This window comes from Erythranthe guttata, chromosome 6, assembly GCF_056151865.1.
Source record: "Erythranthe guttata isolate IM_541 chromosome 6, IM_541, whole genome shotgun sequence".
Classification (NCBI taxonomy): domain Eukaryota; kingdom Viridiplantae; phylum Streptophyta; class Magnoliopsida; order Lamiales; family Phrymaceae; genus Erythranthe; species Erythranthe guttata.
In genome coordinates this window covers 1346766-1371344 of record NC_142538.1, presented here as the reverse complement: position 1 = coordinate 1371344, position 24579 = coordinate 1346766, and the positions used below count along the sequence as shown (strand labels likewise).

At 35.0% G+C, this 24579-nt stretch overlaps 4 protein-coding genes across 11 annotated transcripts; all 4 read left to right on the top strand.

The window, feature by feature from the left end:
- The first annotated feature begins 5870 nt into the window (after positions 1-5870).
- On the top strand, positions 5871-8342 carry LOC105971614 (scarecrow-like protein 8). Its single transcript, XM_088819272.1, has one exon. It carries the CDS (start codon positions 6085-6087, stop codon positions 8008-8010), a length of 1926 nt encoding a protein of 641 aa, XP_088675398.1. The 5' UTR covers positions 5871-6084; the 3' UTR covers positions 8011-8342.
- Positions 8343-10323: 1981 nt separating this feature from the next.
- On the top strand, positions 10324-12683 carry LOC105971937 (uncharacterized). Of its 2 annotated transcripts, none has more exons than XM_012996874.2 (5): positions 10324-10542; positions 11512-11581; positions 11659-12063; positions 12131-12186; positions 12298-12683. In XM_012996874.2, exons 2-5 carry the CDS (start codon positions 11524-11526, stop codon positions 12475-12477), a joined length of 699 nt encoding a protein of 232 aa, XP_012852328.1. In that variant the 5' UTR covers positions 10324-10542; positions 11512-11523; the 3' UTR covers positions 12478-12683. The 2 variants fall into 2 exon arrangements, with proteins under 2 accessions (XP_012852328.1, XP_088675397.1); XM_088819271.1 differs by having other exon boundaries at positions 10447-10533; positions 11514-11581.
- Positions 12684-13169: 486 nt separating this feature from the next.
- Positions 13170-15158, top strand: LOC105971870 (uncharacterized). Its single transcript, XM_012996790.2, has 2 exons — positions 13170-13553; positions 14051-15158. The coding sequence occupies exon 2, from the start codon at positions 14064-14066 to the stop codon at positions 14982-14984; it is 921 nt and encodes a 306-aa protein (XP_012852244.2). The 5' UTR covers positions 13170-13553; positions 14051-14063; the 3' UTR covers positions 14985-15158.
- A 3054-nt stretch (positions 15159-18212) lies between these two features.
- On the top strand, positions 18213-24176 carry LOC105971758 (uncharacterized). 7 transcript variants are annotated; one of them, XM_012996638.2, is made up of 6 exons: positions 18213-18636; positions 19634-19701; positions 20021-20334; positions 20421-21633; positions 21718-22516; positions 22604-24176. In XM_012996638.2, exons 3-6 carry the CDS (start codon positions 20152-20154, stop codon positions 23817-23819), a joined length of 3411 nt encoding a protein of 1136 aa, XP_012852092.2. In that variant the 5' UTR covers positions 18213-18636; positions 19634-19701; positions 20021-20151; the 3' UTR covers positions 23820-24176. The 7 variants fall into 7 exon arrangements, with proteins under 7 accessions (XP_012852092.2, XP_012852094.2, XP_012852093.2 ...); XM_012996640.2 differs by having other exon boundaries at positions 18244-18636; positions 20421-21621; XM_012996639.2 differs by having other exon boundaries at positions 18245-18636; positions 20445-21633.
- The last annotated feature ends 403 nt before the right edge of the window (positions 24177-24579 follow it).

Genomic DNA, 24579 nt, shown 5'->3' with positions numbered 1-24579 from the left:
AGTTATCAAATATCATAGTATACCAACAAAATTTTTTATCTAACAAAAACCAAATTAATGGTTATCATTTCATTTGGTACGATATTGGTACCAAATCGAACTTATATGAGATTTACTATGATCCATTATAGTGTTGGTAAACATATATACAACCTATCATTGCAAAAAAAAATATGTTTAGCTACTAATATGCTGACTACTTTTTAAAATTAAAATTTTAAACCATATGAAAATAAAAATATTAATGTAGGGCATTATAGCGTAAATAATTGATTTTTAAATATTTTAACACCGTATATATCTCACTATATTTTCATATCATAATACATGAATTCTTTTGTCTAACTTACAAGTTATGTATCTAAGTTAGTGAAATATTCTTAAGTTTGCTATTTCCCCATCAAATATAATAAGATAAGTTTATTTTCTTAATTTCCATTTTTAAAATATTTGTAAAATAAAATTATATATTTTATAATACTTATAATAATCTAATATCTATTTTATATCTCATTTTTTATTTTTTGATATCACAATATATTCGACTGACTTACACAAAAATCCAATTAATTTTTTTTTCCATTTATTATTTTTATAAGCACTTTATAATGACTTTTGCTTACTTGAAATTTGATCTATTTTCATTAGCATCAGCCTTTCCTTTATGTTAGTTTCTAACATATGATCATACGTGTAAATCAATTTAAGTTGTATATTAACAAGGATAAATTACAAAAAACCCCTGAACTTAGACTAAATTAAGAAAAACACCCCACATATTCGCAACTACCAAAATTCCCCGGGTGTTCGTTTTCGTCTTACATCGACCCCCTTATGATATGATTTTACACGAATTTTTTTTATTACGTGGAATATTCCCTGAAAAATGCCAATTCTACTCTGCACAGGCGACATTTCTTTATGGTACTTTTTAAATACACAAATTGCCCTCATGGGACTTTACACGAAATATTTATTCTTCTTATTCACAACTTTTAAGTATTACCATTACCTCCCTTGATCATATTTTTTTGTATTTAAAAAGTAGGATAAAATAAATTTCACGACGCCAAGAGTAGAATCCACATTTTTTTGGGATATTAATTACATGGAATAAAAAATATTCCGTAAAAACTCACACCATAAGGGGGTCATGTAAGACAGAAAAAAACATCAAGGGGATTTTGATAATTACGATTAGTGGGGTGTTTTCCATAATTTAGCCTAAGTTGAAGAGGATTTTCATAATTTATCCTACTAACAACGATTATTGTTCTTTTTACGTCTTAACATTTTCTTATGTCCTGATAATATTTTAAATAATTTTAACGTCACTTTGATAATATAATTAAATATTATTTTCTAATATATTTAATATGTGTTTTTTGATGCTTCAGCTACCACGCATAAGGATTGAAATAAAAGTCGCGTGATTTAATAAAATTATTTTTGATACAAAATAATAGATCATTGGGAAAAAAAATAATGCAAAAACAAAATTAGGATTGTGATTAGTATTAGGATTATACTTAATATTCTTTGAATTAGTATTAGTACTAATACTAGGATTATGATTCGAATTATAATTAGGATTAATATAGTATTATAATTAATATTAGAATTATGATTATGATTTATATTACTATTAGAATTATAATTGAAATTATGCTTATGATTAGTACTACAGTGACATGTTTATGATTAGAATTAAGATTAGAATTAGAATTATATTTATAATTAACATTAGCAGTACCATTACCATTAGCATTATTAGTATTAAAATTATTAGGGTTATGATTAGAATTATGATTAGTGTTATGAATATGATTAGAATTACCATTAGATTTATGATTAGTATTATGAATAGGATTAAGAATACGATAATGATTTAGATAATATTAGGATTACAATTATAATTAGCTTTAGCATATCCAGATTTGCATTAGCATTAAAATTGGTATTAGCATTAGTACATTAGCATTAACATTAACAATATTAACATATTAGTATTAGTAATAGTATTAGTACTAATATTAGTAATAGTATTAGTATTAATATTAGTATTAGTAATAGTAATAGTGTTAGCATTAGTATTAGTATTAGTATTAGTATTAGTATTAGTATTAGTATTAGTATTAGTATTAGTATTAGTATTAGTATTAGTATTAGTATTAGTATTAGTATTAGTATAAGTATTAGTATTAGTATTAGTATTAGTATTAGTATTAGTATTAGTATTAGTATTAGTATTAGTATTAGTATTAGTATTAGTATTAGTATTAGTATTAGTATTAGTATTAGTATTAGTATTAGTATTAGTATTAGTATTAGTATTAGTATTAGTATTATAAGTATTAGTATTAGTATTAATATTAGTATTAATATCAGTATTAACATCACTATCAATATCGGTATCAGAATCAGTATTAATATCAGTATCAGTATTAATATAGGTATCAATATTATTATTATCATTACCAATATTAGTATCATTATCAGTATTAGTATCAGTATTAGTATGAGTAACAATATTAGTAATAATATGAGTATTAGTATGAGTATGAGAATCAGTATTAGTATGAGTGTCAGTATGCGTATCAATATTAATATTAATATTATATTAGTATTACTATTAATATTAATATTAATATTACTATGAGTATCAGTATTAATATTAATATTAATATTACTATGAGTATCAGTATCAGTATCAGTATCAGTATTATTATTATTATTAGCATTAGTATCAGTATGAGTATGAATATTAGTATTAGTATTAGTATTAACATTAATATTAATATCAGTATGAATATTAGTATTAGTATTAATATTAATATTAATATCAGTATGAGTATTAGTATTAGTATTAGTATTAATATTAATATTAATATCAGTATGAGTATTAGTATTAGTATTAGTATTAATATTAATATTAATATCAGTATGAGTATTAGTATAAGTATTAGTACCAGTATCAGTATTAGTATATATCAGTATCAGTAGCATTATTAGTACTAATATCAGTATTAATATTAGTATGAGTAACAATATTAAAATGAGTATTACTATTAGTATTAGTATTAGTATTAGTATTAGTATTAGTATTAATATTAGTATTAATATTAGACATTAGTATTAGTATTAATATTAATATTAGTATTGGTATTAGTATTAGTATTAGTATTAGTATTAGTATTAGTATTAGTATTAGTATTAGTATTAGTATTAGTATTAGTATTAGTATTAGTATTAGTATTAGTATTAATAATAGTAATAGTATTAGTATTAGTATTAGTATTAGTATTAGTATTAGTATTAGTAGTATTAGTATTGGGTATTGGTATTATATTGGTATTGGTATTGGTATTGGTATTTGTATTGGTATTGGTATTGGTATTAGTATTGGTATTAGTATTAGTATTAGTATTAGTATTAGTATTAGTAGTAATAGTATTAATATTAGCATTCTGTTAGCATTAATATTATCATTAGCATTAGCATATATAATATTAGTATGCATATTAGTATTAGGGTTAGCTTTATGATTATAATTAGTATTAGTATGCATATTAGTATTAGGGTTAGCTTTATAATTATAATTAGTATTAGTATTAGTATTAGCATTATGATTAGAATTAAGATTATGATTAGCAGTAGAATTAGCATATTAGGATTGGTATTAAGAATATTGTTATCATTAGCATATTTCGATTTTTATTAGGATCAATATTATTATTATTATTAGGATTAGGATTATGACTAGAATTAATATTAGGATTAAGATTAGCATTGGCATTATGATTAAGATTATGATTATGATCCGGATTGTGATTAGGATTATAGTTATAATTAGAATTGGTATTAGAATTATGATTAGGGTTAGGAGTAACATTAGCATTTATGTTAGGATTAGCATTATGATTGTCATTAGTATATTAGCTTTGGTAATGGTAATAGTAATGGTAGTGGTAATGGTAATGGTATTGTTAATGGTAATGGTAATGGTTATGATAATGGTAATGGTTATGATAATGGTAATGATAATGGTAATGGTAATGGTATTGATAATGAAATTAGTACTATTGGTAAAGATATTGGTATTGATATTGATATTCATATTATTATTAGTATTAGTAGTAGTATTAGTATTAGCATTAGCATTAGTATTATGATTATAATTAGGATAATGATTAGTATTTTTATTATGATTGGAATTATGATTAGTATTATAATTAACATTAGCATTATAATTAGGATTGAATTTCAATTAGGATTAGGATTACGATTATTAGTAATGGTAATGGTAATGTTAATTGTAATGGTATTGGTAATGGTATCGTTATTGTTATTGATATTTCTATTGGTATTGGTATTAGTATTGATACTGGTATTGGCATCGGTATTAGTATTGGTATCGATATTGGTATTAGTATTGATATATGTATTTGTGTTGATATTGGTATTGGTATTGGTATTAGTATTGGTATTGATATTGGTATTAGTATTTTTATGGTATTGATAATGGTACATGTAATGGCAATGATAATGGTATTGATAATGGTAGTAGTGATGGCAATAGTAATGGCAATTTTAACGGCAATGGTAAGGGCAATGGTAACGGTAATAATGGTAATGTTATTGGTAATGGTAATGGTAATGGTGTTGGTGTTGGTGTTGGTGTTGGTATTGGTGTTGGTGTTGGTATTACTATTGGTGTTAGTATTGGTATTGGTATTGCTATTGGTATTGATATTGTTATTGTTATTGTTATTGGTATATTAATATTAGTATTATTATTGACATTAGTATATTAAAGTTAGCATTATCATATGATATATGTAATAATATTATTAGTATTAGTATTAGTATAAGGATTATGGGTTATTTCTCTGCTACAGCCGATGAAAACTACAATGGGTGATTTTTTTACCGTTGATCCACACACCAATGTGTGTGTTTGTTTGTTTGCGCATATAAATGAATAAAGATCTACCAGGTGTATTTTATTGGGTGTAGTATAAAATAAATTGAGGATTATGATTAGGATTGATATATAAAAACAGTACTGGAATTGAAATTCCCGATGACATTGCTGATTCGTGATTCTTTCGAATCATTTTTTGGATCTTATCGAGTTTGTTTATTCCAATCTGGTGTGCAACCTGTTCAATTAAATAACCCCTATGTAAGATTTTTATCAAGTAGGAATCTGCCGATACGACCAACGTTACAAACAATGTGGTACACCTTGAAACTTTTCAGCATATATTAAGGTAACTATGTAAAATTGTATACATTATTAAATAACAACCTTTAATTTTTTATTACTTATATGTATCGGTTATTCGTAATTTGTATTGTACTATGAACTTACTATCGCTTCCACTCAAGATTTTTTATCAAGGTAAATTTAGCGTAAAATGATTTTATTTCATTAAACATTTATATTGTTGTTGTTTTGGTAATTGTTAGTTATTTCGTATGACCACTGTACAAAATATGTAGGCTACTCGCATTGTATTGGATACATGCGTTATGGCGGTTGTTATCAAACGCAATAACAATAATTGTTTGGATCAGATTAAGAATTTGAATTAATTGTTCCTTATGGTTGTATAAGTTTGGGACCAACGATGTATTCACTCTTTGTATACGGAAAAAAAACCTTCGATTGTTAACTTTTCCACTTATTTTGGCTTAATTGATCCCTTACACCATACGAAATAGTTTTTTATTAAATATTTTTCTAATACTTTGTATTGCATATCAACCATTCATCTTACTATTTCAAGAACTTTTTTAATATCAAATATTTGTTAGAACTCAATGCCCCGTGCATCGCACGGGTGAAATACTAGTTTATTACTATTACAATAATAATAATGAGTAATGACTAATCACAACAGAGAATCAATCCAATAAATTTAAATTGAAAAAGAACACTTTCCCCACACGGCCTCCTCCTCTTTTCTCTCTCTAAAAACACTTCTCTCTCTAGAAACACACACTCTTTCCCCCATTTCTCCTAAATGCGGAATTTCTCTGAAACGCCACCGTTTCTCAATTTGCGGTGAAGAAAAAAAAATGTCTTCCGGCTACTCCGGCGGCGTCCCTGATTTCTTCTCCGCCGGGAGAAGATCCACTGCTATGTCCACAAACATGAACAACAATTACAATTCCAGTCTCAACGCACAGCAGCAATTTGCTTTCCGTTCACCCGTATCCGGAATTCCGCCCGATCCGGCCGCCCAGATCCACCGACCTAATTTCATCGGAAAGAGGTCCCTGGCGGAGTTTCAGCAGCAGCAGAGCTTTTTGCAGCAGCAGCGGAACCGACAAGGTTTAGGATTCTACCTCCGGAACGTGAAGCCACGCCCTAATTACCACCAGCATGCATCTCCGATATCTCCGCTCTCTCCAGTGGATTTTCCTCCGGTTCCGTCAATTTCGCCGGAATTTTCCTCATCCTCGTCAGTTTCAACTTCCGGAAATTCGAGGTACGGCCTACCGATTCTTCAGCATCACCGGCTACAACCGATGACTCTTTCGCACAGATCAAATATCCGGAATATGTCTCAACACACAGGGTTTGCAAATACGGGCATGAATATTTCGGGTCCGGGTCTGGGTCCGGGTACAGAGGGTTCAGCGCATGAGTCGGAGAAGATTATGATGAGTCATCGGCTTCAAGAGCTGGAAAAGCAGCTGCTAGGAGATGAAGACGACGCCGAAACTGTTTCTGTTGTTACCGACAGCGAGTGGTCGGAGACAATTCAGAATCTGATAAATCCGATTATTCAGAAGCCAGTCTCTCCTTCTCCGACTTCGTCTTCTTCCTCGTGTTGTTCTTCCACCTCAGCCTCCCCTCCGCTGCCGTGCCCAAAGCAAGCACTTATCGACACCGCGGCGGCGATCTCTGAAGCCAAGCCGGAAGCGGCGGTAGAAATCCTCACGCGCCTCCAGCAGTCGGGGAACGCGAGGGGAACCCCCGAACAGAGGCTCACGTCTTACATGGTATCGGCTTTAAAGTCGCGCGTGGGGCCGGCGGAGAATCAACAACCGATTTCGCCGGAGATTATTTACGGCAAGGAACACACGGCGTCGACGCAGATGTTGTATGACGTGTCGCCGTGTTTCAAGCTCGGTTTCATGGCAGCAAATCTAGCCATCCTTGAGGCCACCTGGGAGCAGGGTTTCGACAAAATCCACGTCTTGGATTTTGACATCGGCCAGGGGGGTCAGTACGTGCATTTGCTCCACGCGCTGGCGGCCAAGAAGAAGCTCGATAACAAACCCGCCGCCGCACTGAAGATCACCGCCTTCACGGATTTCTCCACCGCCGCCGGAGAAGAAAAGCTGAAGATCGTAGGGGTGGGGCTCAAAGCACTGGCCAGCAAAATCGGGGTTTCGCTTAATTTTGACGTCGGAAATTTGAATATCGGCAACTTGACGCGTGAGAAGCTGGAAATACAATCCGACGTGGCACTGTGCGTGAATTTTGCGTTCAAGCTGTACAAGCTGCCGGACGAGAGCGTGACGACGGAGAATCTGAGAGACGAGCTGCTCCGCCGCGTGAAGGGTCTGTCGCCGGAGGTGATGACGGTGGTGGAGCAGGAAATGAACACGAACACAGCGCCTCTAACCGCCCGCGTCCGCGATGCGTACGAGTACTACGGCGCGTTGTTTGACTCGCTGGACGCCACCGTGTCAAGAGAGAACCCCGACCGAGTCAGAATCGAGGAGGGGCTGAGTCGTAAAATAAGCAACTCGGTTGCGGGCGAGGGTAGGGATCGCGTGGAAAGATGCGAAGTGTTGGGTAAGTGGCGGGCCCGGATGAGCATGGCCGGGTTTCAGCCAAGGAAGATGAGTCAACTCGCCGTCGAGTCGCTCCGGTCCAAGCTCAACTCGGGAACACATGGCAACCCGGGATTCAGTGTCAACGAGGAATCCGGCGGCATCTGCTTTGGTTGGATGGGACGAATCCTCACCGTCGCTTCTGCTTGGCGTTGAAATCGCATATTCCGTTAACTTTTTAGGCCCCAAAACTGTTAAATCAGTTTGGTTAAAAACATTATTAGCGTTTGTATTAACGTTTTCATCATCCCAAAGAAAAAAAATGGAAATGGGTGTGAGGAAGAACAAGTCATAAACGGCGCGTGTTTGTCACACTTTCCATTTTTTTATTTTATTTTATTATTCTATATTCGAACTGCAATACATTTTGGTGTTGGATTGTTACTTGCTGCACTATTTGCTTCTAATTTGACATGTATTTGACTCTCGGTGGATATCGTCTTTTGAGTTGACTTTATTACACAGTAAATATATTTGAAATTTCGCAATATTATTTATATATTTTTATTAATGTTGTTAATTAATTAATTATAGTTAATTGTTAGTCGTTGGTTTGTAAAGATTGCTTTTGATCCGAAACTCCAAAGGTTGGGGGGGCCCACGAGAAAAGATTATTCTACTATTTGGTTGTGGTGGGTTGTGTTTGGTGGGACACGTGTACTATCACCATTAGTTAACAAGGGTCCTGTGTTCCACAACTGTAATCTTCTACTAGTGTATAAATTCAGAATTCTTATTGGAATTTATTTAAAAATTAAAAACAGCTGTAGTGTTTGTTCACGTGCGCGTGGCGGAAGAGTTGATTATATATATATCCATTTTTGCAGCACTTTAGTCACCAAACTTGCTGCCTAAAATTGAATTATATCTACTTATTGTAGTATTTTTATATACTATTACTTCCTTTTGTTTCATATTCGGTCCTAAACAACCAATCTTACCTTTTTATCTTGCATCTCCAACTAACTCAATTCTTGTCTATGCATGTATGTGGTGGACTCAAATTCAATAAAATTTAATGTAATAGGCCTAAGTGAAGTTAAACCTACCTACTTGGACCCAACAAATATTGTTAATTACTCTAGTCCACCAATTATTAATAGGCAAATTGGACCCGTAATACGAGCTTATGATGAAATTTAAGTCTATCAGACCGGTTGTTACTATGCTAGACTCGGTGAATGTCACAACTGGTGTTTTATTTATTTTATTTTTTGCTACACACGCTAATTTATGTGTGTGCAAATGACAAAGATCTACCATTTTATTTTACACGATGTAGTATAAACACCACAATCTTCTAAGGTAGGATAGTCATTTAATTTATACTATAGAGATAATAAGCTTTATTTTTTCAGGAAATAATACCGGGCCGGGCTAACCCGAACCCTGCAAACAAGTAAAGAACAATAAATGGGGGAAAGAAAAGCAAGAAATGCATTTACGAAGATCTATGGATGGTAAAAAATTAATTGTATGAGCATGGCATTCTATTGCTGCCATTACTTTTGTGCTTGCCTTCATTCATGATGCAAACTGCAAAGCTAAGAAATTGTATTGTACTCTCTCTCTCTCTCTCTCTCTCTCTCTCTCTCTCTCTCTCTCTCAACATGAAAAGATAATCATATATATTACTGGATCAAAAGTTTGGTGCATGGTACATTTGTTCATTTAATACAAGTGTTAAATTACGATCAAAACTTAAAATGTTAACTACACAAAACTAAGATTTGCTACACCAAAAATTCAGTGACGTCCGTTTATCACTAGCCGAATAAATGGTCATAAATATTGTGGAGAGAGAGAGAGATCTAGAGAGAGAGAGAGATAAGTATGAAATGAATGATTTGAAAAAGGGAGGATGACGTCACATGCCAACATAAAAGTAAAGAAGGGGAACTAAAACACATATAATCATAACGATTGTGGGAATGGGGAAGAAGGGGTGTAATAATTGATGTTGCATGTATTAAAAAAAATTGAATGGACGAAGATCGATGATCAATCTAGTTATTAATGCATAAACCAGCCTAACATTTGTTGGATATTTATTGACATGTCTAATGTGTGTCATTCCTCACACCACACAAATTAAATTTGCAAATTCTATAAGAAAAATTATTTTCTTCGTCCTTCGTATTATTCTCTGTTTCGGCACTCGAGGTACAAATTAGAGGTACAAGTCTGATGGAACTAATCGAAATTAATAAATTGATCAAGTTCAATTAACTAAATAATATACATTAATAATACAATTAAATATTATAATTTAATAAAATAAAAATTAGTAGATATCCACAATTAAATTAAAAAGCTGCCTAAATTAATTTGAAATTTGAATAATAAGGGCCTACTTTTGGTCCAACAGAGGAGGGTTCAATTATCAAAGCAGCCCATTGTAGTCTCATTAGTATAGGCCCAATTATGAACATATGGTGGTATTTGTTCGTAAATATCATCTGATTATGGGGGTATTTTAGTAGAAGGTATCAAATTTGACCGTTGCCCTCCTCAATCGGCTTTTTACATACGAAAAAAAGTTTCACAGCATTTTGAACTCAATTCCAAGAAAAAGAGAGAAGATTTTTTTTTTTTTTTGGCTATTATTCGAGATTATAAGCAGGAAATTTACTCGGAACGAAGGCGAAGTTAATCAAGAAATCAGCAATAAATTTCTGAGAATTTTCTGTGAGTATTTTCTCTAAAATAATTTCCAAGGAACATTAGGGTTACGACGTGTATAAAATCTGTTGGAGATTCTGTTTACGTATATGAATTCGTGAATGTGTCTATTCGCCCCTGAATGCTGATTTTGTTTTTGATTCAAATTTTTGGTTAAATTGATCTGCTGAATTTTGAAGGGTGTGTGCAATTTAAATGGGTGCACTGAAGTTAGAATGTGGATGATCGTATGCACAATTTGTTAACATGTGGCAAATTTTTGAATCCCCCAATTTTTACTTGCTGATGCATTGAATTGTTGGGTATCGTTATGAATTTTTGATTTGATTTCTCTGGTAAACAAGTGATTCGTCTCCGTTGATTGCAATGTGAATTGATGGTTTAATTTCGGTGTTCTCCAGGAAGTGGTGTTATTTGAATGGTTTCAGTTTGTGCCGGTTCTTTTTTCTTCTGTTGTTACTTTATACTGTTGTAATGCTTTTCTTTTTTTTCTCGTCGAATCAAAACCTATATGTTGTGTGTTGTTCAAGTCAGGAATTGATTTCTTATTAGGAATGAAGGTGGCGTATTTTAAGGTTAATTGTGCAAAAGCTATCTTATCGTATGTATTGGTTGTAACTTTTGGTATATACTTTATTTCCTAATTGGTATGGTGCGTTAACCGATTCTTGCAATAATTCGACTATTGAAGATAGAAGTTAAGTTGTAGCTGAAATTTTGTGACACACCCCGTTTTATACGATTTTCTCGTTCCATGTAAATGGAGTATATGAATGTTAACCGAACGTGTATGCAGGCTAGAAACTACTGCTCTGAGAACATTATCTTACCTTAAAAAATGGCTGCTCTGAACCTGAAACTGAGCCTACGAATATGTGGCAAAACTACTGGCAGTGATTTATTACATGTTTCTTGCCATCTTGGACTACGTTTGTGTTTATTGCTAATTTGACATACTTTATCGATCTGTGAAAGGAACAAGTTGAAATGGCAACCCCAGCTCATCGCCTACTCCAAGATCAGAACTTAAATTTACTCTACAATGGTAACTTCAACACTATAGCTTCTTTTAAGCTTCATTGTTATCTCAATCATTTTATGATGTTTATATATCTTATATAGCTGCTGCAACTCCTGTGGGAAAGACTAATCCAAGCAAAGCTGACAAGAAACGGGGACTTGGTGGAAGGAAAGCTCTTAATGACATATCTAACTCGAGAAACCCTTCTATGATTCATTCTAAGAAGAAAGACAACCCCACAAATGTGATTCCCGTTGAGAAAGATTCTAGAGTAAAATTGTCAAATGTAACCGAGAAAGGAAAGATTGGGGGTAGAAAAGCACTCACTGATCTAACAAACTCTGTTAAGCCAAGGGTTGTACGGAAGTTGGACACTGTTGCAGAAGAAAATATTTCGAGTTCTGTAGTTGAGGAGAGATTTCTGCACAATCATCGAGAATGCATCAAGGCACAGATGAAAGCTCTGGATATGGACCATTTCTTGAATTCAGTGGGACTAAATAATGGTAAGTTTTATTTGATCTGATTATTATGTTTCTGGGCAGTTTATTAATTTGCATTGTCTGCTATCAGATATGCCAATGCGGCTCTCCGATAAGAAGGCACTTCGGTTGTCATCTTCAAGAAAGGTAGCGTTTTCGGATTCTTTTTTTTTTTTTTTTTGCAATGCATTAGTTATATATGAATTCGTCTGAGTAGAGGGAGATTTAGGAGGAGACTATTTGTTGTCGTAATTTCAGCAATTGGAGATGGAAGAGATGTTGGAGAAGTCCTTTGAAGATAGATGCAAGAAAACCGAGGTTCGTACGTGCTGCTCACCTCCCAAATCACCCAAGCCGCCATACATGAACTGGGAGGATGAGAATTTTTCTGATCAGATGGTGGTGATTGAGACACCTAAGAGGCCGAAACTCCTATGATTGATCGATCTATCTAGGGCATTATGGTAATTTTGTTGTAGCTGAGCCAAGATAATTTGGTCATAATTTCCTAAATTTGACTGCTAAATGTTTCTATATATTCATGATTTCTGCGTAAACTCAGTTAGTTATATTAGCAGGATTCCTTTTTGCTTGTGTAGTTTTCGTAATTCGTTATATGTCATCATATATGCAAGAGAGATGTTAAAGGTCATCATATTCTTATCCGGTGGTTAGTACCCATTTTTGCTGACCCGGAATCCGTGGCAATAAGTTGTAAATTGTTAATTTTCGACCCAATACTAAAAGGGCCGACCCATCGCGATAAGCTACCGCAACACATCCTTGCACTCCTTCCCCCATACTGTTCAATTGAATTGAAAATTGATATTATGTTTTATTAATTAAAATCGAATTACATTAGTTGGTAAGAAAATTCGAACTTGGATTATTTGATACATTTTCACTTTCTCCAACAGCTAGGCCATGAACCGGGAAAATCAAATATTCCATTTTATTTCTATATTTAGTGGAGTAGGTGTACAGAAAAATATATATTATGGAGATAAAGATGGAGATGTTGATGTCTAGGGCAACAAGAGGGCATTTTCGTCACATCAGGCAAAAAATCTACGAGGCAATTCCGTCCAAGTCACCAGCAAAAACTACGTGGTGAAATCACACCAAAGCTCATATCTCTTCTTACAAAAAGCCTAACTTTCTGCATAAAATCCTTTCAAATTAAGATCAACACAATCTAAATATCTAGATTAACAATCCTAAATTCTCCCCCAAAAAATTAAAATTCATCAAACGGTTTATCACTGCTCGGTTTTTTCATTCCTAAGGCCATAATTCACCGTTCTTTGGCCAATCACGGCGGCGCATTTTCCCGTCGGTGTTTTTTGTTGGTAGGGATGGAATTTGGAGCAGACGAAGCTGAATGAATTTCAGTGTTTAAATCTTATTGTTTTTGTAACAAATATTTCTGTAGCAGGATGCTGTTATGGTTCAACATCGGAGATACGATGATGAATGATCTGATGTTTAACCTTTGATTTTTCCGCCATTTACAGGTTTGTAAATCTGTACTGTTATTTTTACTTCTCCTTTTTGCGTTGATGATCTGTGTTTAGTTTGTTTATTGGTCTTTGTTTTTTGCTATCATCATCATCATCATCATCGGAGAAAATAAATTCCTTTCAACTTGTGATTTGGCGCTAATTTATAAGATCTGTGGTTGTGGAAGAAGCACAAGGCCGGCGGAATTCCTCTGTTCATACCTACTTATGTTTTTCTCTTTTGGAAACCCTAATTTTTAGCTGTGTAAAAATTGAGAAAATCAGGCAGCTGCAAAACCTTGGGATTAATACACAAACCTAATGCAGCAGATAATAGTTGTTAATTTAATCCTAATCCTTTTTCATTCCTTCGAAGTTGCAGAGTTTCTATACTTATACGAGCTCGAATTTCCCCCTTCGTAATTATTCTTTTAGGGCTGTAATTGTCTTGTTGTATTGAATACTTGTTGATTGAGCTGTGAAGGTTTTGCTAATGATTCTGTTGCCAATAGATGTAGAAGAAAAATGGAGACGAATACGTGTGATGTTAACAACTTGGACACGAATGCCCTTTTGCCACCTCGAAAGCGGCTTCTGGCTGGACTGAAGAGGCAAAGTTCTCCTAGTACTGAGAGCGAGTACGATGCTCGCCTTAATGATCTATTGAGGTCTCATTTGAGTAACCCTCTCGATGAAATTGTTGAAGCCTCTCGAACTGCTGCCACGAAAGCTGCAAAAGTTGCAGAAGCTGCAAGGGCTAATGCCGAACAGAAAGCTGTAAAAGCTGCAAAGGCAGTGGCTGCTGCCAAGAATGCCTTGGATCTTGTTGCCGCTCTCTCTGAGGAATCTGACAGGTTTCAAAAGAAGAACAAGACGAAAAAGCATGTGCCCGTTCAAGCGTTGTACAACAAGAAGATGAAGGGGAAGGGGAAGGCTAGTTGCAGAAGTGACGAAGAAATGGCTCGCGAGTTGCACAAGGCCATCAATAGCTCCCCAAGAACTTTGAGAAAATCGCCCGACGCTGATTCATCGAAGAATCGCAAGAATAAGAAGATGAAGATAGCCAATTCAGCTATAAACGGCAACGGTGTAGGAAAGGGAATTGACATGCTTATGGTGGATTTGAACACATCGGAACATGACAGAGGTGAAGAAGTGGGATCGGATAATGGAGAAGTTCCAGAAAACGGGGAAATGGAGGCGGAATCTTTGGATAGTTTTGGAAAAAGGAGGAGAAGAATTAAGCAGAAAAAAATGCCGTTGAGCATTTGCAGTTCGAGGGATCAAAGCAGCAGCAGCCCTAAAGAGGAGACGAAAACACAGAAGTTGTTCTCTGTTGAGAACTCTAGCAATAGTTTGATTCCTGTCGAGAGGTCGTCGATGTGGAAGTGTCATGCATTCAAGGCGCCTGCTTGTCTTGCCCAAAATAAAGTTATGCAGTCGTAATTTAATTAGTTTTCGTATCGATTAAGCTTTCTCTTTTTTTTTCGTTTTTTGCCGTTTGTAGAGTACATTATCGTTCATTTTGGACTTGGATGTATATCAACTGCTTGATTGTTTTGCATATATTTGATGATTGTGGAGAATTGCTGCTTCTTTGTAGGGAAGCAGAGATTGAAATGTACCCCACCCCATCTTTGATTGAGGTTTATGGAGCACGATGGTTAAGGTAAACCAGTATTTATTTTTTATTTTTATTATATTTCATTGGTATATTTATTTATTATTTGTTTGTTTACTTAATTATAGCATAAATCATAAATGTGGGCTGTGACACTTTACAATCTGGCCCAATAATCAAGCTCAAATCAAACATAGTACTACATCTATCGGTACTCTACTTATCAAAAAAAATACATCTATCGGTACTCGGTTCTCGATTCTTGAACATTGCACCAACTTACTGCCTAACTGTACTCATGCGGGCGGGCAACAACACGGCCAACTTGATTAAGTTGATTTGAGTCTTATTGGGCTTTAGTAATCATAATTACTTAATTAGAATAAAAGTATAAATATCATAATTAAAAATAAGATAAATTCTAGTAGCTATGCCTATATGTATTAGCCATTAGGTCAAGTTCTAAAGTGCAACTTAACTCAATTATTAATTAATTATCTAAAATCAAAGTCAAACAACACCACTCAAATTAGGGCTTCGTCCGTTACATATCTTATTGAGATTGATTGCAACATTCTTTAATATCCAAAAACAAACTATATATACATTAACAATTCAATAAACCAAAACTAATGCACGTTCATACACAAACACACAACATTATTCAACTCAATGCCCACATGATCACTCCACTAGGCGTGGCAGGCTCAGATGTCACACATATCATATAATATATATAATTAATTTTATAAGTTTTTTTTTTTTTAAATGAATAAAGAAATGCCGACAGACGTGCTCATAGTGAATTTTGGGATTGGAAGATTGTGTCGCGCATTTTGACTTTTTTTTCTTCTTTTTATTGCAACAATTTGTAGGGCCCACAAAAATGTATAGCAAAACGCGTTTTGAGAAGGAAAAGAAAAAAAGAATAATGGAATAAAAAGCAATATGCAGATGCTGTTTCTGCCTTTTCTATATTCTCTTTTATTTATTTATTTATTTAATGTGTATATATATATATAAAAAATTATTCTTCATTTTTTTTTTCTTCTGTAATTTTGGTTTAAGTATTAGATACCATTACAATTTTTCCAACTTCCTTTTTTGCCTGAATAAATTTATTTTCAATTTTCAAATATAAATAAGAATATTCTTTTACGTCTCAAAATATGGCATATTCCTTATATGATGGTTTAGACCTAACAAACTCTAATCAAGTGGTCCTAATTGATAAGCCAAACAATATTATGAATCACCTTAAAAATTAAAACTAATTGCATTTGTTTTACGGTTTTACCCCTCACCCCTCTTAAATTAATTAGTTTAAAAACAATTGCTGACAAGGGTATTTTAGTATTTATCATATAATTTTGCAATTTTATCTTGTAAAACACTACAACTTACTATTTGGCGGCATCGCGTGCAATATAACTATAGTGGATATAATAATTCGGTTTGTGTGCTTTTAAAGTGACCTTTATACATTTAGTTGTAAACGGTGGGGACAAGAACGTGACATTAACTTGTAAATGACTTAATATTTATTATTTATGTACTAATTATTTATTCGACCACAAACAAATCTCGTAATTTGAAGTATAAACAACGAATAATATTAATACTAATGCGGTCAATAGTAAATCAATACGAATCATTTTAATGTAGTCTTCGAGTTCACAGTGATTCTTGAAAAAACCTTTTTAATTGAAAATTGAGAGCTTTACATGCGTCACAAACAAACATTTGAATCGCAATATACGTGAAAAATGATGAAGAGTGAATTAATTGCCTCTACTATACCGTTTATACACTGTTAATTTGACTATGGGTTGAAGGCATATATTGGGTCGTTGCTTGTAATTGGGCTCTATATATAATATTTTTGGCCCAAGTAAATCAAATACCTCACCAAATAAATTATAAATATTTATTTAGAAAATATCGATTTAAAGTAGTATAACAAATCAATTCGAAATAATAAAAATCAATTCGCATAAATATATAATATAAAACAATTGATTTATGGGTTTGTTGATAGCAATAGCATCTTGAAATCAGGGCCACACATCTGGATCCTGTACCATACACCTATTTCATATCACCTTATCTACATTATTTCATTCCTATTCTCTTATTCAAATCCAATTTATATCCCATCCATTTGGATTTTGGAGCACCAACATCTATTTTCTGCATATATATTCTTTCTTTTTATTCGATCCCAAAAATAAAATAAAATAATATAACATAAAAAAAACCCAAAGGAACAACGCACAACTAGCAAAATATGGCCACCGCTTAGATAAGTTCAAATTACGAAAAAAACATCCCTCGTAATTGGATAATTACAACCACCTCCCACAAGTATCTATTATCTTACAAAAAGATCATTATTCAGTAGGTAAATTTGACACTGTAAGACTGAACGTGTAAGACAATACTTAGTTGATGAAGTGATTGTAATTATCAAAACATGAGAATTTTTTTCGTAATTTAAGCATACCTCATGGTATGGCCAACATGCCATAATTTACCCTAAAAAATAAATCGTCTCATTTGATTAGACAATCTTTTAATTATAGATGTATATACAAAAAAAAAAAAAAGTAATCAACATAAAATGTTAGAAGATCTTAAAATTGCCTACATTATTTATTTAGAAAATTATATTTATAGTTGATATATATTTTTATGCCTACATTAGCTTTTCTAATTTAATAAAAAATCAAATTAAAATAGTTAATGGAAGATAAATATTTACAAAAGAATAAAATAAATAATAGAGGATCTAAAATTGTGTAAAAGTCAATTTAAATTTAACACATTCCTAAGTTAATCAATATACTCGTGGATATTGGATCCTAGTTGGTGGAGAAGAGAAGTAAATGGCTGGATCTGATTGGTGACGTGTCAAGAAGTCATCAACGCCGCTAATCAGAGTGTTGACCGTAATTACCCGACAAAGCGGAATTCGTTTCCGAACAGAGCTAGGGCATCACGGGGTATTTTCGTCATTACATTAAATCACCGAGGGCATTACCGTCATGTTATCTAGTATAAATAGGGCGGTGAGTGGGATAGAACAACTCCTCCACAGCTTATATAATCTTCGCACCTCCTTTTTCTCTCTCTCTTCTCTCACGAAGAAGGCAAAGAAATATTCTAGAAGCCACCGAGATTTCATCGTACGGCTGTTAGTCGTTCCCAGGGTTGAAGATCCGGTGTAACGGACGTTCGAGATCTAATTAACGATACGAAGTCGGCGTGGCGCGGCTTGGCTGCGCGCTTTCTGTATAATCCCGTGGTTAAGAGTTGGATCGGAGGGAAATTTTGGCTGCGAAACCTGACGATTTCTTCAGAGGTGTTTTACGAGAAAATTATTGTGAGATTTGGAACCGCCGAAGGAGGATTAATCAGAACCCGCTGCGTTTTTTTTATTTTGGCGAGGAGATTTGGGGTTTTGAACAATTGATACAGGTATATGAAACCCTAATTTTTTCTGATAATCTGCGTGGTTTGTGTTTTTGTGTTGTCATCAACGTCGTTGACAAGGAAATCTGCTTCCCCGAGATCAAGATCTGCGGTCCCGTAAAAAACCTTCTAGGGTTTTCTTCTTCTTCCGGATTTGAGTTCATGATACATGATTTAAGATCTGAATCATATGATATGTTAGAGGAAACACTTTTTTGCGAAGCAAATCAAGTCTGTTTATTTGATTGGAGGAAATCTGGTGCATCATCAGATCTTTGAAGATTGATTTTCTTCACATCTCCCTTCTCTCCTTGTGAATAATTTGATATTTTCTTGTGAAATTCATATCCAGTACATGGCATCTGCAGCAGATCGAGATCTCGTTGTAGGGACTTACTGTATATTGACGATGAAGAAAATATCCTCTTTCAGAAGCTTTTTATGGACACTGTTCTCTGATTTATGTGGTGAAGACTATATGAGACGAGGCAGCAGGATAAAAGTGAAAAAAAAAACATTGCGATTTTCTTTTCTTTGTTAACATGAGAGTTGTGATTGATGATTTAATGGATGCGAAAATTGCCTCAAATTTTGAAATATTTGCTTAAAAAACATGGGAAGTATGTTGTTTTTTCAAAATTAGGCGAGAGATCTTAGATCCAAATCCTTCATTTGAATCTTTCTTCAAGATGGGATAAATCTACATTTGTTTACTAGTTGGGTCACTGGAGATTATTTGAGGATTCTAGTGCTATAAGCCCATTAGATCTTTCATCTACTCACTGTACGAAGGATCGGAGCCATCAGCTATGATGGAACTAGATGCCCTTGTTTTTGCCATCCTTTAACCAAATTTGTCAGGCATGCTACTTTTAATCTTCCATGTATTTGCATATAGGAAACAACTATGCTCTCTTTTGATAAACTGCTGTTGTTGGCTTTAGATTTTGTTCTTGTATTTGATCTTCTTGGCCTTGTTGCTTATTCATTTTTCTTGTTTCAGGCAATCTACTTGTGGATGTGCAACTATCAAAGAGATTGCTGTTTACTATGCTGACCTATTTTGCCTTGGTAAGAAATTTGTGGATGTGGTGGCAAATATTGCTTTGTTAAACTGCGATCATGAAAAACTAGGATTGTTTGATGTAATTTTATTTCTATTTAGGGTCAATGCTTGTTTTGAAGTCCTATGAAGCTCATGTAGTCTCTTATATGTAAGGAAAGTTGAGTTTGCTTATTCACCTAGGATTGGTGTGGCATAATTAGTTGAAACAATATATGAGAAAGCACCCTGTAGATATCAATTTTGAGTTTAGTGTATGCTTGCTAAATTAAGCTGTTTTCTGTATGCACTATTTTGATTTGCTGAAGGAATTGTTGTGTCTGGCAGACTTGCTTGTTGAACTGATTTACGCCCGCGGATTATAAATTGGCGTACAATCAGAAAAGAAATCAACCTACAGAGAATTCCAACAAATCTTTGGTAGGGGATTCTTTGTATTGAGCCCATATCTGCAAAAAATGCTGAGCAGTGTGGGCCTTGAAGTTATGAACTCAACCAATTCTGAATTAAGTTGGAAGACTGTGACCAAAGGAAGGCGCTCCAAGAAGCCAATAGCTAGAAGCTTGAATAGTGTTTCAAAAGTAGGTAAATCCGTCAGTCCCAAAAGAGTTGGAGATTTTTCTGGGTCTGACTCTGACAAGGTATGTAGTAATATGTGGATTATTGTCGATCATCATTTATTCATTGAACCTCAATAGCTAAGTATTCTTATCTGTTAATATTACAGTTTGGCAATGTGGTTGTTGGACAGTTATCAACCTCTGGTAAGTCGGAGAGCGTTCCAATCAAGAAACGGAGGCATTTAATTCAATCTTCAGTACCTCACTCCCGGACCCCCAATTCACGTCGCCAGGATTCTGTTTCCCCAGATTCTGCTTCCCCACGTCAATTTTCTTCTTCACCTATTTGTGAAAATCACCTGCAGCTTCCACATCCGAGTTGTTCGTCTTGTCAGAGATCTGCCAACTGGCAATTACGGGGAATTGATGGATCTGCAACAGTTAGATTTGCTGAAGGTTTAGGGGACTTTTCTGGTATTGAACTTCTTGCAGCAGCTGCTAGCATGGATGCTGATGATGCCGATAATGTTAATAAAGTGGACCTTGTTGTGGAAGAGGCTGTAAAGACAAAAAACTCTGATGCTCTGTCCAAACTCGGTTTCGAGAGTAATGAATCAGAGGATTCCTCGAGGAATAATACTGTGTATGGAGGTAACCCCAACTGCTCCCTAGTTCTGAACAACTCTGCTGCTGATTCTCGAAGTCTCTGTGTGAGCCCGAAAGATCAGACTGTGCCGAAGGTGAGCAGACAACATTGGGATTTGAACACTCTGATGGATGCTTGGGAAGAACCATACGACGATTCTGAAAATGCCTCAAAGAATGTCAACGATGAAATGAATATTGAAGAGAGGCAGAAGGATTCACCCAATCTGAAAATCAAAGAGAATAAATCAACAACACTTTCACTGGATAGGGTCTGTAGTGAGCTGCCCAGTCTCAAGGAGCATTTACTAGTAACACCCAACAGTGCTTATTCTCATGCTGCTATGGAGAGTTATGATGAAGCTGCTGAGAAAGATGCTGATGAGAGGAACTCAAATCAAGTTTTGCATTCTGATGAAAATTTGAATCATGTTGTGGTCGCAGATGATATTCTTGATGGTTCTCCTTTCACCAAGATAGTTTGTTCCTCTGGTGTAGCGTCTGAGAGAAATATCAACACTGTTCTCAACAGTGTTACCGTAGCACATGATGAAGATTGTTCCAGTAATATGAGTGAATGCGGGATAACTACAGCTTCTGATAGAATTCAGATTATGGCGCAAGATGTCATTGCACATGATCTGCCATCCAGTGATATTTCTGAATCTGCCATTGATCTCCAGCCAAAGGATACCAAAGTCCAAAAGACTCCTGAACCGCATGGTATTATGAGAGGTGGCTATTTAACTCTGTTACTTGTATAAGAATTGATAAATTGCTTTATTTGTTCATCCTAATATGCTAATTTTCTTGCCGCAGGCACATATATTCAAGATTGTCAGCTTTTCCCTATTGCGGGTTCAAATATTCAAAATGACGGAACTTCTATTTCTGGTTCTGCGATGGCCGATTGTCAGGGATTCTCAGGGCCTGCTGAACTTGTTGCCAAGGTAGAAGACTCTTGCAAGAGTAGTAGGGCTCGAGCACTATGTGCTAACCCAATTAGCTCTGTTGGAAGGATTGGTTCCGCTATTGATGGCCAACACAATTCAGACCGTGCTCACGTTGTTGTTGGAGATGAGATGGCTAGGTTCCCAGAAGGGTATGATTCTCCATACGAGGATGGAGAGTTGAGGGGTTCGTTTTTGTACCCATGGGCGGACAATGAGTTTGAAAATGAATATGTTGACTACGAATCTGATGGAAGAAATGGAGACAGTTCTGATGCTGCTGATTACCCTGGGTCAGTTATCGTTGAAGGTGGTTCTGAGGGTTCTAATGGGAATGGAAGATTTGCAGAAGGTAAAACAAAAAGTGGCTCTAGACATACTTTGAGGAGGCATTTTGTCAAAGATGATTCGGACAATAATGAGATAGCTGGAAAGGTGTCAAATGCGGGATCTGGTACTACAGTTGATCAGTCCATGGAAATGGTCGAGGAAAATTATGATGGCATGAAAAGAAGACAGTTGGCTGATCGAAGAAACTTTAATGTTAAATTGACACAAATAGATGAATATGCCTCCAAGGGAGCGAGGCCAAAAGTTCAATCGCGTACAGAAGGACTGTCGTCTACAGAAGTAACTGATGGGAATGATTTCTTTGTTAGGCAATTCAGGTATCAAATATTTTCTCAGTGGCTTGTCATCTTGTTTTCACATCCATCTAATATCTTGTATTAACATTTGTCTATGTTATGCTTTAGATCACGTGACCATTCATATTCACGGTCTGAAAGGGATATCAGCCCTGAAAAATATCAGGGTAGATACAGATCAGCTGCTCGTGGCGAAAGAGATGAAGTTCGTCAATGGACCTCGTTTGGTTCGAGAAAACACTACAACTCAAGTTATCAGGGGAACGATGGTCATAACCCAACCAGGCCAAGAAGTAAAACTGGCGATGCCGTTGACAAGATTGGTGGATTGGACTTCCATGATCATCCAACAGCAAGGCAAAATGGTAATTATATGTCGAAAGGCTTGCATAGGCCCTTCATCAAGAGATCACCCGTTGAGAGGGATGAGTATTTTGGCGTTGGCAGAAGAATGCAGCAGCCAACACGGGGAGTGAGCAGCAACTACAGGGGCAGGGGGGGTCATTATTCACAACGTTCTAATAGGGGGGATTATGGGGAGGATTTTGCCCCCCTACCCGATGATGCTGCTGGTGTCTATTTATCAAGAAGGGAACAGAGTTTTTCTCCAAGAGGCGGTCAAATGACTTTACCACGAAGAAGGTCTCGTTCGAGATCAAGAACACGTTCACCGAGGGCGTGGCATTCCAATAGGGGGAGAATCTTGGGTACTAGAAGGAACAGCAGCAGATCGCCTGATTTCAGGGTGGAGAGAATTAGGGTTCCTTTTTCGAAACCCAATTTTGCATCCTCCGAATATGGAGAAGGTGGCTATATGTCCCCATCCCCGTCAAGAGGCCGCTTCTCCTCTCCCCAGCGAAACTATCGATGGGAAAATAACAATAATGATCGCACGTTCCCAGACAACCATATGCGGCGGAGGAGATCACCGTTTAGAGACTTCAGGCGAAATGAAAGGTTTGATGGTGTTGGGCCTTCGGGAAGATTTAAGAGAGACGAGCATTTTAGACCAACAGAACGATCAGGAAGATTCTCTTACAATGGTGGTGGTAGAGGAGGGTTTAAATCGGAATCCAACTATCATGGTAGGAGACGTGATGACGGTGGTGAGATGATGATGCATCGAGGGGGACCAGTGCATAATTCTGAAGAAGGTGGTGCAAATAATAATGTAAGGCGGTCTCGGAATAAGGCAGCAGAAATAGATGGTTTCGAGACGAAAAATTTGGATAAAGAAGATGCTAACGTTGGAGCTGCTGATTTGCTGCCTCAGAAGCAAGGCGATGAAAAAGATGAAAAGGGAGTGTTAATATCTGCTGACTAGCGAGGGTGCTCGTTTCTGTTGTAGAGGTAGATTTTGACGAGGGACATCAACAAAGAGAGAGACAGTGACCATGGCTTGTGATCATCTATCTCCCTCTTGAGGTGGTTGATGGCTTTTCGTAGGAGGTATCAGTTTGAACTTTTTTTTTTTCCTTTTCTTTTCCCCATTTTCTGATTAGTAGGTAAGGTTAATTTTGCTGATTATTTTTATTAGGTTAATGTTTTGGCAATGCCTCGTTTTATTTTAAGAAGCAGGCAGCTTTTGTATTAGTTCCTGTTGATGATTTTTTTTATTATTGTATATCCCATATGATGCAATTAAATTAGCAGTTACATCTTTGGCATTTGCCAGTTTTGACCCTTGAGTTGGAATAACATTAGTTTTGCAGTTCTTTTCACACTCCTACACATTTTTCACCTAAATACACACTTTTGACGCACACATATATACGGGTGTGCAATCATAATTTTTTTGTTGAAAGTTTCAGCTACTTTTAGCAAAAAACGTGTGCTGTGTAGTATACGTTTTTTGTGAATTTGCTCGACTGTTCAAAAACCAGTGAAACCATGTTCAGATGAACAATTTATGGATTGTTTATGACTAAATATCTAATATGCTATATATTTCAGTGTTAAAAAATCATTATAAAATAATTATGAATATTTAGCTATTTTTAGCAAAAAGCGTATACGATTTTTTGTGATCCTTCTCGACTTTTAGAAAATTACTGAAACAACTTATAAAATAACTAATTCTTGAC

Excerpts from the sequence above, each read along its gene's own strand:
- LOC105971614 (XM_088819272.1), top strand. The coding sequence starts at position 6,085 with ATGTCTTCCGGCTACTCCGGCGGCGTCCCTGATTTCTTCTCCGCCGGG.
- LOC105971758 (XM_012996638.2), top strand. The coding sequence starts at position 20,152 with ATGCTGAGCAGTGTGGGCCTTGAAGTTATGAACTCAACCAATTCTGAA. Across the intron at positions 21,634-21,717 it reads ACCGCATGGTATTATGAGAG|GCACATATATTCAAGATTGT; the intron begins GTGGCTATTTAA and ends TTCTTGCCGCAG. Across the intron at positions 22,517-22,603 it reads TTCTTTGTTAGGCAATTCAG|ATCACGTGACCATTCATATT; the intron begins GTATCAAATATT and ends GTTATGCTTTAG.
- LOC105971937 (XM_012996874.2), top strand. The coding sequence starts at position 11,524 with ATGGCAACCCCAGCTCATCGCCTACTCCAAGATCAGAACTTAAATTTA. Across the intron at positions 12,064-12,130 it reads TTCAGTGGGACTAAATAATG|ATATGCCAATGCGGCTCTCC; the intron begins GTAAGTTTTATT and ends GTCTGCTATCAG. Across the intron at positions 12,187-12,297 it reads GGTTGTCATCTTCAAGAAAG|CAATTGGAGATGGAAGAGAT; the intron begins GTAGCGTTTTCG and ends TCGTAATTTCAG.
- LOC105971870 (XM_012996790.2), top strand. The coding sequence starts at position 14,064 with ATGGAGACGAATACGTGTGATGTTAACAACTTGGACACGAATGCCCTT.